General features: G+C 39.8%; 1 protein-coding gene across 2 annotated transcripts; it reads right to left on the bottom strand.

Moving 5' to 3' along the window:
* Positions 1-411: 411 nt before the first annotated feature.
* lrrc74b (leucine rich repeat containing 74B) lies at positions 412-12,680 on the bottom strand. Of its 2 annotated transcripts, none has more exons than XM_069139097.1 (10): positions 12,507-12,680; positions 11,491-11,674; positions 10,758-10,900; positions 6,941-7,073; positions 5,678-5,884; positions 3,895-4,004; positions 2,873-2,988; positions 2,385-2,463; positions 1,657-1,752; positions 412-1,551 (listed from the first exon to the last, which is right to left on the bottom strand). In XM_069139097.1, the coding sequence occupies exons 1-10, from the start codon at positions 12,606-12,608 to the stop codon at positions 1,435-1,437; spliced, it is 1,287 nt and encodes a 428-aa protein (XP_068995198.1). In that variant the 5' UTR covers positions 12,609-12,680; the 3' UTR covers positions 412-1,434. The 2 variants fall into 2 exon arrangements, with proteins under 2 accessions (XP_068995198.1, XP_068995199.1); XM_069139098.1 differs by having other exon boundaries at positions 11,491-11,669; positions 12,507-12,634.
* Positions 12,681-12,889: the final 209 nt, after the last annotated feature.

The raw sequence follows: 12,889 nt of genomic DNA, 5'->3' as shown, positions 1-12,889 counted from the left end.
ACGTGATTTAGATCTACTATTAGAACTAGCAGAGTCGTGATTGAGTTAAATCCATAACAACGGTGTTTAATTCAGTAGACCAGCCTGTTTAATGCTTCGGATATCCAGCCTATGAAATTAAAAGTGTAAGTAAAGTATCAGTGTTGTTGTTGTTGTTGTTGTTTTTTTTAATGAAAAATAGTACAATTACGAGCTTTATTGGTATGAAAATTTAAAAAAAAAAATCAAAGTAGTTTGTATTCAGACAGAATAACAGTAATGAACACAACATTGTTGACGTTTATCAATCAGATATAGGCCAAATGTCGGCCTATATCCCATGTATGCATTTGTGTTTGTGTGTGAGTGCACAAGGAGTAATCTTTTTATTTTTATTTTGAGAAGTTCTTTCAAATCTTAATCAAAGCATAATTTGTTAAAGTGTTCTTTATTGAAGCAACTGCCTTACATTGTAGGAGGAAGTGCATCTCGTCTCAACCTCACCTGTCGCACAGTGACCACATCTGCTTTGTTTTCTTCTCTTTCTTTAGACTTCATTTTCTAAATTTCTAATTTTACCTTTTCCTCTACAAATAAACTATAACTACAGCCATTACATGTAAATGTCATAGAGCAAAACGTGAAATATTATACTTGAAACAACAAAGTAAATGTTTAACATACTTTCCTTCCCTGCATTAAAGATGATTAAAAAAGCCCATTAAGTCTCTAAATGTAAGCTTGTATACATTTTTTTTAAATATATTGTTATAATACTAACATTTAGGGATGTTTCTACAAGAAATTTGAAATAAAGGGACCGGGCTGGAGATCATTTTGGGGTGTGTGTCGGAGGGATGCATCCAAATGACAGCTTAAACTACAGTATCTACCACAGTTTAAGTTGTCCTGCAGCTGTAAACACGTCTCTTATCTAATCGTGGACCGTTCTTTCAAAGCTGTTTTTTCTATTAGACTACTCATGCAGTACTTAAATCCTTTTTGTGCAACCCACTTTCACTTCTTTTCATACACAATGCAGTGCTCTCTGATCCTCTCCATCATTCTACCCACTGACATTATATAACATCAAATCAGATCATATCTAAAAAGAATCATACTCAATACCTGCATTGCATACCCATTTTCCGTGACTTTATCAAAACTACATTTTGAGCACTTACTGTTTTTCTTTTTTGCTAAATGAGCTGTTTACCTTTGAATTACCTTTATTTCCAATTTATTGGGTATTTAACAAGTTACATTTATTCTTTGTACACTCTATTCAGGTGAATATGGACTCATGGCTCCTTAAAAAAAGACATCTTTTTGAAAATTATATTTTTGCAGGCTTCCATCCTTTGGTTCATCTGTTCATGAAAATGTCCATTGGGCTTTGAGAAGATTACTTCCACCTCTGCTGGCAGAAAAGTACAGCAATTACAGTAACACTTTTCAAGCTTTTGCTTTCCTGAATTTGCCAGTTCGGCCCCCATGATTTACTCTAAGCACAGGGAACATTTCTTTCACCGCCGTATACAGGTCTTCAAAATCCTGGTTCACTGTGATGTCCTGGAGAGAGAGTGATGCAAAGAGCAGCTGGTGAATACGTTTGCCTCCTGCAAAAAGAAAAAAAGACTTGCAGAAATTCTCATGGAGGGGAAACGTGTGACTTACTGAAAAGTCTAATGCTTCCATGGCGGAGTTTGGGTTTTCCTGGATAGACTTAAGGATCCCACAGCACCCAGCATTCAGGATGGGGTTCCTCCCAATCTGGCCAAAGACAGATTACAAATGTAGGAGTATTGCAATATGGTTGTTATGTAATTTTATCTCTTTTGACCTATTAACTTAATAGTGTGTGTATCTGTACAATGTGTATTGTCCATACAAAATCAACCAAACCCTTTTTTTTTATTGGACAAAGCGAAAGTGAAAGAAAAAACAGGTAATAATAATTCAATTTGTTCATTGAACCCTTGTGTGCAGCACATAATAAGTTAAACAACTATGGACCCCTATAGACAACAGAAAAGTTAAGAAACTACTGTTTTACCGTTCACTCTCGTTTGAACTACTGCCCTTATTGCGGGAGTGGTACTGGTATCTAAAAATGGTTGTCGCCATTTGATTCAGACATACACAGATTCTCTTTAAGATACATTCGGCAATGGTAAGTTTTCAAACTGGCATATGCAACAAAATATTTTCAACACGAGTGAACATGTAATCAATGTCAAAAACACAGTCCTTAACTCAACCATGACTCCAATGTCGAGCCTCCAACAATTCAACTTGGATATTGACGTTAAAATAAAGTACATTGATCAATTTATTTCCTATTTTATTCACTGATGCCCCCCATTGCTTGTGAAGCTGGAACCAATCTCTTTTCAACAGCTTACATTCAGGGATTTGATTGTCTTGTTTACTTTGAGGCCCATGGCGAGGCGAATGGCTCCTTCAGGGGGTATTCGGTTGTTACTGAAACAAATGCGGGAGACACAAAAACAAAATTGTGTGAAAGCAATCATAAAGTGTTCTTTTTTAAATGGCCTCCAAGTAGCAACAATTTTTTGAATTCTGTGAAGCAAGCTTTGTTTTAAACAAGAAAACAAGAGACTGAAGAAGTTGGATTACTTGAACTTTGTTTATGTGTGCAAGGCTCTCCTTAAGAAAAAGGGTGACCACCATGTAAGATTTATTAGTAAAGCTACAAACCTGGGAGAGAAATTTGAACTTACCTGAAAGCTCATAAATTGTGTAACTCCGCAAATAAGTTCAAATGGGAGTCATTCTCCCTTGTTATTTATGAGAGAAAGATCTCTGTCCCTTTTAACTCAGTGACATCACTAATCTGATCATCAGATACCAAGAAAACGAAGGCTCTTACCTCACATTCAACTCCTCCAAAACGTTGTTCTCTTTAAGAGCCTGTCCTAAAGCGATGGCTCCTTCTTTTCCAAAGCCATTACATGACAGATTCACTGTTCTGAGGAAAACATTCCCCTAAAACACAGAAATGCAGGTGTCTTTAGTGAAGGGAGATTTCAAATGCAATAACTTGGACACGTTCTCTGACAAGAGAAACTGTGGACTGATGAAACACCTTAAATTAAGGTGTTTCAAGTGAGGCAGTGGTATGGATTCTGAAGTAATAAGCCTCTCAGGACCTGAATCAATCAAACCTGTCTATGGAGCTCACTGATTACTTGACCATCTCGGTCATGAGAGAAAGAGGAGCTACGTCTGCACTGTTGCTCCCGCTGTGAGATGCTTGATGAATACCTGACCAGGAGGCTGTTTCACAAAGCAGGATAAGCAAGTTAACCAAATTCTTCAATCAGCAATTACCATATTATTAATATTAATGGCCAAGGTTTGTTCCAACATTCACAACAGCATCAACACAATATACCACGATCCTGTTTTTACAATCACTTTGATGACTTTCTGATCCTTTTGGGAAGTTCCACCTGACTTAAACCAAAATTGTAATCCATGTCAATTTAGATAGAAAGTATCTTGTGTTTTGTGTAATGTCAAAATTGTCTTAAAAGGGAAATGACATCAAAGTTTGTTTACAGGTCTCGGGCAGTACTACCAGATACTGTATGTGAAACCTGAAAAACTGAATTGTCCTTTAAGACACTTGAGAAGTTTTATCTGTTGGTGATGAGTTAGAAAGACGTGCTACGTGGTTCTTGCACATCAGTTTTAAAAAAGCGTCATAATATAAATGCTTTAATATGACATGAGCAATAACATCAAATAATTACTTCATTGATGGCTTCATGTCATATGTAGCACCAATAAAAGTGGTCCACTCCTTCTCTGTCCCTTTAGATCTTGCTTTGTGTTGCATGAGTGCAAAAACTGAAGCAGTGTTCAAACAGAAATTTCCATGTGTGTTACCCCAAGGCCCATGGCCAACAGCACTGCTCCTCTTCCTCGAATACCATTCCAGGCCAGACTGAGTGATCTCAACCCCGTGTTCTCTGACAGCGAGGCTCCCAGGTTCTGACCTGAGGGTGGGAAACAAAATTACAAAAAGTGAACTTCAGTGTGACAAAATAAACACTTCTGTCATTTAATTATTAAACTAAAAGAATGCCATCCTCCAATTAGAATGGACTGTTCAAAACTGACCACTGTTATTAATCGGTTTGTGAAAAAGATCTCAGATGACAGAGGTTCTAGATATTTTTGCGGTAGGAAAGCATGATTGGAAGTCAGTCTTTTCGACACTCTCTGGAGGAAACCGATCTCATCTCCAGTGGAGCCCCCTGAGATGTTGTGATTGCATGTTTCATTACATAAAAGCACTACTGAGTAAGGACTGTAGAGACTGAGCTCCTGAAGAAATATATACCCATCATCATCTCTGACTTTTTTCACAAGGATAAGAAAGTGCATGACACTCAGCGGTTCATAATCACAGAGAAATCACTCACGACAATGGGCTTCGTGGAAAAAAGCAATAACACCATAGCATGAATGTCAGAGTTTGATTGGTATACTGTCTCTCAGGAACCTACTACATGGAAGAGTGCTCTCAAAACACACGAGGATGTCCTTTGATATTTCAGCAGTGGAGAGTACAGAATTGAAGGGGATGAATCCCAGCTAAACACATGGCAATAAGACGCGGTGGAGTCCCCTTTCCCACAGACAGATTTATTTTCAATTACTTATGTCAGCTGCTTAGTGGCCTGCTCTGCCATTCCTCCACCAGGTGCCTGTCACAAAGCTCATCCACATGATAATTGAAAGAGGTTTTAATGAAGGCGAAATGTTCTTGACCTTTGAATGCCACCGTCTGCTGCTGCCCACTTTCCTCTCATTGCATGGAGAATAAAGCTCCACCTCTTTTATGAGAATGGTTTTCCTAGAAAAATCTGGTAATAACAGAAACCAGTTCTGCTATTATGTTAAGTGAATCGGCACTCATAGTAATTGATCAATTTATAGGGCTTTATTGTATATTGAAGAAAAGAAGGCTATGGATTCACCCATACTGCTTTCACCTATACAACAAGTTGCAGATTGAAAATGGTCATGTATTCATGTGTGCAAACAAAAGAGGAATCAAAGTCAAATACAGTAGCTTTGATTCTAAGGATTTTTGTCAGTAATGACTATTAAAAGATTACACAAATATGAAATATACTGTTTTAAAATTTTGTATGCATCAGTACTCAAAAGATGGAAAGTGTATTAATTATGTTCAAGTGAGGCAAATATTTTATCTCATAATTCTGAGATTTAAAGGTCTCTTGAAATTTTTTTTTTTCAGCCGAACTAAAAATATGCAGACCTCTCTATTATGGTTTTTCTGTCCACATATATTTGTGCATTTTTTATGCTTTTTTTTAACGGCTTGCTGGGAGCTCTAAAGGGAATTAAGTGGAATTTTAAAACAACATGCAATGTTGCATATTTTACACAACTTTTTTCCAAAGTTGTCACAACAGTCATCTCCTCAATGCTACCCAACTAACACGGATGTGTGTAAACCATACTTTAGCATTAGTCCAATATCAGTGTTGGACTAATGGGTCCTGTGACTGAATGAGGGCAAATTTCCAATAATAACTGAATGACAACAGGAGTCATGGGTTGTGTCTCATTCTTTGAAAGGCTCCAGCCTCACAGTAAATAAAAGACCTTTGTTATGCTAAACTAACTGCTTTGCTACCTGCTCGCTCTCCCAGAGCGTTGTAGCTGAGGTCCAGGTGCTGAAGCCTGGTGTTGGTGATCAGCGCCGGCCCAAGGTGCTCAGCAGACCGGTCTGTGAAGCGGTTTCCTGACAGATTCAGGCTCACCAGGGTGTTGTTCTCCTTGAGCATACCAGCTATGGCTCTGGCCCCAAAATCCCCAAGACTGTTGTCAGATAGGTCCACTTCTGGGGTTGACACACACAGTGAAAGTTAAGAGGCTGGTAAGTAAAAGCACAACATGTGGCAGGAAAAGGTTCCAAAGACAAGAAAAAGAGGTTTCAAACATTCAGAAGATGAGTTATACTTAATGACCAGTTGTTGATCATATCCTGATTGTCATTATTACAGTTCAGTTTGGTGACCTGCCTGCATGCTGCTGAAGAGTGTTTCACAAAATAGTTGAGACAGCATCAAACATTACTGGGTATTTCTCCATTTTTCTTTTCTTTAAAATATTCAGAATATGTTTAGGCTTTATTCTCACATATGATCTTAAATCCCCTCTGGGAGGAGACGGAGACGACTTCATTTAAAATGGGAGTGACTCACTTGGGGACTAAACTCCATGAGGGTATTGTCATTGTTATTATCATTGGAGTTTTAAAGTCATTGTCAGTCTAACAATCAGTCAGGTCCACCACTTGAATATCTCAACAGCATGTGGTGAGGTTACCGTGATAGTTTTACAGACATTCATGCCACTCATAGATTAATTAAACTCCCTTCTCATCATCACTTGACTTTTCATCATTTTTATTAATGTCTTGTCAACAGTTAGATGATTCCCAAATGATGAATCCTACTTGAGTTTTCATCCAGTACCACCATGAGGTCAACTTTTGTGATTTTGAGTGAAATGTTTTGCTGGATTCGATGCAATAAAATTTGCAGCCCTTCATACTCTCCTCCCAGAATTAGCATCATCTCTTTGGTGGTCGCTTCATTTTCCATAAATGATTCATTTTTGATTTGTTCAGGACTTCAGTACTTGGGTTATTCTTCATAGATCTTCCACCAGGTTCCTGAACTGCACCAGTGACTTTTACAATATGACATTTAGCAAATATAAGACATGGACCCCAGATGTTGAGTCGTGTGCTGTTAATATAATTGGGGTGAGAGTGTCAAATGAGTAGGACTAGGGTGGCACTTTTGTAGGGGAAAAAAGTGTGACAGAGTGAGGGGAAAAGGAAGAGGAGGAAGAGGAAGAGTGTTCATGCTCGATAGCCTGGTAAAACCACCTGTAATGTAATAATTCTCCTTTAACATCCCAGCTACAGCAGCTCCGCCCATTCCTTCCATCCAATTATCCTGCAGGTTCAGCCGCAGTATTGAAGTGTTGGTTACCAGGGGAACCGCCAGTGCTTTGGTGCCCTGCAAATACACAAGCAACCCTCCCACCCCCCCACCCTCAAAGTGAAATTCTTCTGTTTGTTCACTGCAATATATTTTCTTATCTGTATTCCAGTTTAAAAGAGTAGATGTGCTGACGCAGGTGGGCAGAGAGAGAGAGAGAGAGAGAGAGAGAGAGAGAGAGAGAGAGAGAGAGAGAGAGAGAGAGAGAGAGAGAGAGAGAGAGGAATATTAAACCTGTTTGAGACAAATGAAGCAGACAGGAGCCGTGTGGAGGCGTGGGTCAGAAATGAAGCTCACAATACATGAAAATTATAGTTTCTAGCATGGCTAATGAAAAAGTTGAACGCATGAAGCCCTATGTTAAGTTGATATTAACAAAAACAGACAAAGAAATCAGTGTATAGTGTGTCTAAACGTGTGCAGTATATACAGTATTTCTGTAAGATTTGAAAATCTTATCAATCTGCACGGCATAAAATCAATAACCTTTGGAGGTTTACTGCGTAATCTCTGTGACTGACAGCTGCAGACTTATTTAAAATCCAATTTAATGTGTCTGAATGATGTTCCTGTCACCGAAACCTCGGGAAAGGGCTTGTTAAGGAATGGATTTACTGTACAGCTTTCATTTACAGCATCAGTGGAAGCCTGTAAAAATGTCAAACTGTGCTTCTAAGAGCTGCCGGTGATGCGTTTTCACATTTACAGAGGATGTTCTCCTCCCTCAGTCAGACAAGCACAGATCTATTTTACATTGACTAACCATTAAAAAGGCATGTAATTATTATTGACTGGTTGGGCTAGGTAAGTTTAAAGATCGTGTAAAATAGAAATGAAAATGAGTTTTAAGTTCATCACACCACAGAAAAATGTGTTGTTAACAACCCATCCAAATTTGAATGAAAAAAAAACACCGACAAGTTTGTTAAATTAGGCTTTGAAATCATGATAAAATCAGCAGTCCCCTCTGCTCTGAGACTGTGGGGGCGTGTCGCCTGAAGGCCCTGAAAATCCGCCCACTCGCGGGACTGCGCCGCCTCTCTCAAGTACCTACGACCCGGACAACGGACGCTACAGGAGGAGCAGTGTGTCCGTGAACTCCATCCGTCTCCGGTGGAAGTTGGTGAAGCAACCCATCGTAAAATGGTCACTGCAGAGGCAGCTGTTGGTGTCGATGCTAAGCTCTCCATCAGGGACACTCTTCACGAAATCAATCCACCTCTTTTTCCTTTCTTTATCAGTTGGAAATTTAAATAACGATGCCGAGATGTTTTGCGGTTCTTGCATCCAGGAAAGATGCATATGCGGGAGACATCCTGAAGCAGCTAACTGATGTAAGATAACAATCTGACTACGGCAGGTGTAGCAACTGAAATCGACTAGGATGAACTCTTATGCAAAGGCTTATCCAGGCTTTTATAGCGTTTCACCGTGTGAGAGGAGGAGCCATGCAGAAGGTTATATAAACCGTCTGCGGTAGCTCGTTGACGTACTGAAGCGACCTTTTAGCCCCGCCTAAAAAACCCTGAGCTGAAGACGGATGAGAAACTGTTTAACGGTCTAACTCCACATTTCAGTGTGACAAAGTTTTCAAACTTTGCACATGCTTTCAGCAACTCATTCACACATATAATGTATTGAGAAGCAAATCTTGAAATTTGCTTTACATGGTCTTTAAGAATAAAAAATAATTATTTCAATTTTGTAATACTAAGTAATACTAAGTATAAGTAATACTGCATGTAGTAATGTATTTCCAATTTATTATGTGTAAATTTGTGTATATTTTTGGGTTATATAACAGTTAAAGAAGGTACACACTATATTGAAAACGTGTCTAATGCTTAACAGACCAAACATAATATTAATTATAAAGCTACTTTTTCATGGGTTAAAAGCTGAAAAGCGTTTTCTGTCATTTAGGATCAAAAATAAAAACATGTCCAGATGTCTCTGATAACAAAGCAACACCTTTCTTCAAAGAGGTGAAAGACTGCCAACTTAAATGTGTGCTTGTTAGATCTGTGTAATGGAGTATTTAATGGATATTTTATATGTAAACCAAACTGCATAGATATGTATATATATATATATATATATCCTCTATTTCCGAGAAAAACTCCTCAAAGCTCAGCTGCGGTGGACTTAACACAGTGCTAACCACACTCTCTCATCATTAATGCCGTCGCTCTGCAGGAGAATGTGACTTTGAATTAATGAGTCATTCACTGGCAAAGGTTTGAGCTGATCTAAAACAGCGTTGCAGTATGATTTTGTTAAACGCGTGACTTCTGCTCGGGTTCACACGGACCTTTTAATCATGTGGTTTGTGAGCACATTCCCGCAAGGAAGTTCAAATATTTGTCGATCGTTTACAAGAAGGCAGGTTCAGTTGGACTACTTTCACTCAGGTGAAGCTGATCTGATGAGTCAAACGGTGAGGGAAGAGAAAAAGAGCTTCTTATTAGCTTTTAAATCTGCGACATTCTAGGTCAGAGGCTAACAGACGGTTTAGAGCATGGTCCATTGCCAGTCCAAATTTCCCAAGTACCACTTGCCACTGCAGATACCAACAGCAGAAGGCTTTCAAAATAAAACTAAACATTTATCTATAATCAGAGGACACACAAGAATAACTTAAAAACATAGAAATAGCTGTTTGCAGATTACATCTCTATTTCACTAACCTGTCAGGTCTTGTGTTGTCACTATAAACTATATAAACTGTCAGGGTAACATCAGTGTTATGCTTTCAGACGAAACGTCATGACACCTGAAGTGGCTGAGCACAGACACATTTTATATTCTAAACTACTTTAGTCATTAAAAACTGAGTTTTACATCATTGCAATGTGATGTGTAATGTAATGCACAATGAAATTAAATGACAATCGTTGGACTTAGGCCATTTGGAGTACAATTGCTATACTGAACAGGGTCATGCGGGGGGAGGGGTGGAGGTGTCACTCATGCTCACATTTACACCAATTTAGAATCACCAGTTAATATTCATGTCTTTGGACTGAGAGGATGCACCCACAGAGAAGAGAGGGAGAACATGAAAACACCACACAGAGAGGTTAGAGCTGACCTGCAGGTTCACACCCAGAACCTGCCAGCTGTGAGGTGACAGTGCTAACCACTAAACACTAAACCAGCCCTACCCACCCTTGTGGGTTTTCTCCAGGTGCTCCAGCTTCCTCTCACAGTCCACAGATATGCAATGCTAGGCTAATTGGTGGTTCTAAATTGGCTGTAGGTGTGAATGTGAGGCTGTCTTTCTGGACTGGCGACCTGTCCAGGGTTTCAGCTGTGGTAGGATCCAGCCGCCCCTGTTCCTGACCCTGTGCGGGATAAAGCAGGTGTAGCTAATGGATGGTTTACTGCCACTCAATGTTTAAATAAATCACTATTGTGACTAAATAAATAGTTGTTACTATCACTGAACGAACGACCTCGGCTCAGTGGCTGCTGATGTACCACACTATGTTTGCCTCTAAAACTGATTTCCAAATCATAAAAATAATAATGTAACAATCAAATCGAAATTTGGACTGAAAATATCTGATAAAATAAAAGATCCTCTACAGCTCTCATCCAAAGCATCAGGCATCCCTCTCTTCTGCAAACAGATCAAATAGACAACCTTTCCACAAATCCTCTTCCTCTAATAATTTTCATACAGTTTTATGATTACAGTACCTGAGGCCCCAGACCACGGTGCTTCATAACCAGCTCGCTACTTTGCATATGCTGCAGGAAACAAGAGGCTGGCACCACCTGTAACATGTCACACGCCTTCATGTAGCTCATCTGCCCCGTCAGATCATATGCATCCTCCTCACCTGCAACATAAATAAAGACACTAGTGTGTGTGTGTGAATTGCTAGTTAATAAATACCTATTTTTTAAAAAGGGAGCGATGTGGCACTTTCCACCAGAGAATGACCTTTGGAGTGTGATATTGAAAACTCCCTCGTGGCTGATTTGGCCCTGTCAGGAGAGCTCATTCATACCAGATGGTTTTCACTTGTGGTGAAAAGGAAGCCTGACACAAAGACTGAGATGAAGTCATTAACATGCAGAACAGGACTCCACATGTGTGGGTGGGTGCATGGAGGAGTTTCAGTTTTTTTTTATTATTATTATTATTATTTAAATCATTTAGCGATTGAGAAACTAGACAGGCAGAGGGGGGAATGAGTAGCAGATGGGGTGACAAAGGGGCTCTTTGCCTTATCAATGCATTGTTCTGATCAAGATCAAATTAAGACTCCCTATCAAAATGCTTTCTATCGTTGGCGCCGGGTATGAAATATGAAAAAGCAGGATGAAATGACTCACAACAGAAAGCCATTGCCTTCCTTTTTTTCTGAGAGGGAACATCACATCCTTTATCATATCGTCCTTTTTTTCCATCTAAAATCTGCTCTACCTGTGAGCTCCAGATCTGTGTCATTGTCTTCATCAGATGTCACATGCTCCTGTCCTCCGAGCTCCTCTTCCTCCTCCTCGTCCTTTTCGCCCTGTCTTTTGCCTCCATCTAGCAGGTTCTCGTCAGGACTCGAGCGTTGGTCTTCAGGCCCACGCACATCAACCTCTGTCTGACTCGAGCTTCGCTGGGTGGAGAAAGTAAAACATCGTGACTCGTCAAACCCGGCTGCTGTTGGCAGCACCGAGTGAGGAGATTTGATGGATTTGCTGCCAGGAGAATAAAAGTGGACAACTGAGTCCATCAATGTGGATGGGCCATTTTAAGCTTTTGTTTTTCTAGTCTTTGCAAGTACTTCCCTATCCTCCCACTCCTTTCTTTCCAACTCCCTTCAACCCCTTGAACCAGAGGCTGTTATAGCTCTTTCACTCACTGTATTTATCTGCCTATGGCATATTCACATTTCTCAGTCAGCCATGCTGTACATTGTTATTTTTAGGATTAAATAGGCTACTTAGAAATAGCATTGTTCGTCATGTGAGTGGTACTGCACATGTTTTAAGGCACATATTGTGAGGAGGATTTGAAAATGTACTGCTTTCATGGAGGGTTTTTTTCACACTGAAGAGCACTGCAATTGGGCTACATAAAGGAGTAATTAAAACAGACTTTAACGGTTGGACTCTGAGTCCCCTCTGTTAAATAAATGAATGCTAGTACACAGGTCAAAAGAGCGATCCATGAAAAGGAAATTGCACGTCTTTAGCCTGTGTTTTCAGTTTGAGCAATTTCCTTACCCAGGGCAAGGAAAGTGCTCAAACGTGCCCAGAGACGGTGTTGAAGTCCTCCATTTCTAAAAGCCATTATACTGCTGCAGGTCTGTAACATACAATGAATTATCACCCAGGGTCCCTCCCATGTGTCTAATTTCCAAATCTGCCACTGAACAGTCCCACCTGTGTATTCACACCTCTTTTGCTGAAGAATTTGCAGACTTGGCTGCATGGTCGGCTTCCTACCTCCCCCAGCTGCAGCTTCTCACTTTCTCTTTCTGCGTCATCATCGTCTTCTAGCACAGAAGGCAGCAGCACCTCGTTGGCCAACTTCTTCCCATGAACCATGACTTCGGTACTGAGTAATTGTGATACTGAAAAAGATATGTTTTGCTGCTTTTATGCAAAAACAAGTTTCTGATTTAGCCTTTTTTTTTGTACTGTGAGGAAAATCACTACACCTGATTTAAGCAGCATGTGTTCAGTATGTGTTCATGCACAAAAAGGAGGGGCAAACTCCTCTGGACTAATTAGAAAGGCTACTGCTTCACATCTGACATTCAAGTCACCAATCAGAGTCCTTGTGTAAAGTTTGGACGGCTTGTTTTGTTGACAGGTTGCCATGGCAC

Source organism: Embiotoca jacksoni, unplaced genomic scaffold (assembly GCF_022577435.1).
Source record: "Embiotoca jacksoni isolate LCO1_2020_lvr unplaced genomic scaffold, fEmbJac1.0.p SCAF_8, whole genome shotgun sequence".
Lineage (NCBI taxonomy): Eukaryota > Metazoa > Chordata > Actinopteri > Embiotocidae > Embiotoca > Embiotoca jacksoni.
This window is presented reverse-complemented; position numbering and strand designations above follow the sequence as displayed.

Coding starts and splice junctions, on each gene's coding strand:
- lrrc74b (XM_069139097.1), bottom strand. CDS start 12,608: ATGGTTCATGGGAAGAAGTTGGCCAACGAGGTGCTGCTGCCTTCTGTG. Junction 11,675..12,506: donor AGAAGCTGCAGCTGGGGGAG/GTAGGAAGCCGA, acceptor TTCTCCACCCAG/CGAAGCTCGAGTCAGACAGA. Junction 2,989..3,894: donor TGTTGGCCATGGGCCTTGGG/GTAACACACATG, acceptor TCTGTGTTTTAG/GGGAATGTTTTCCTCAGAAC.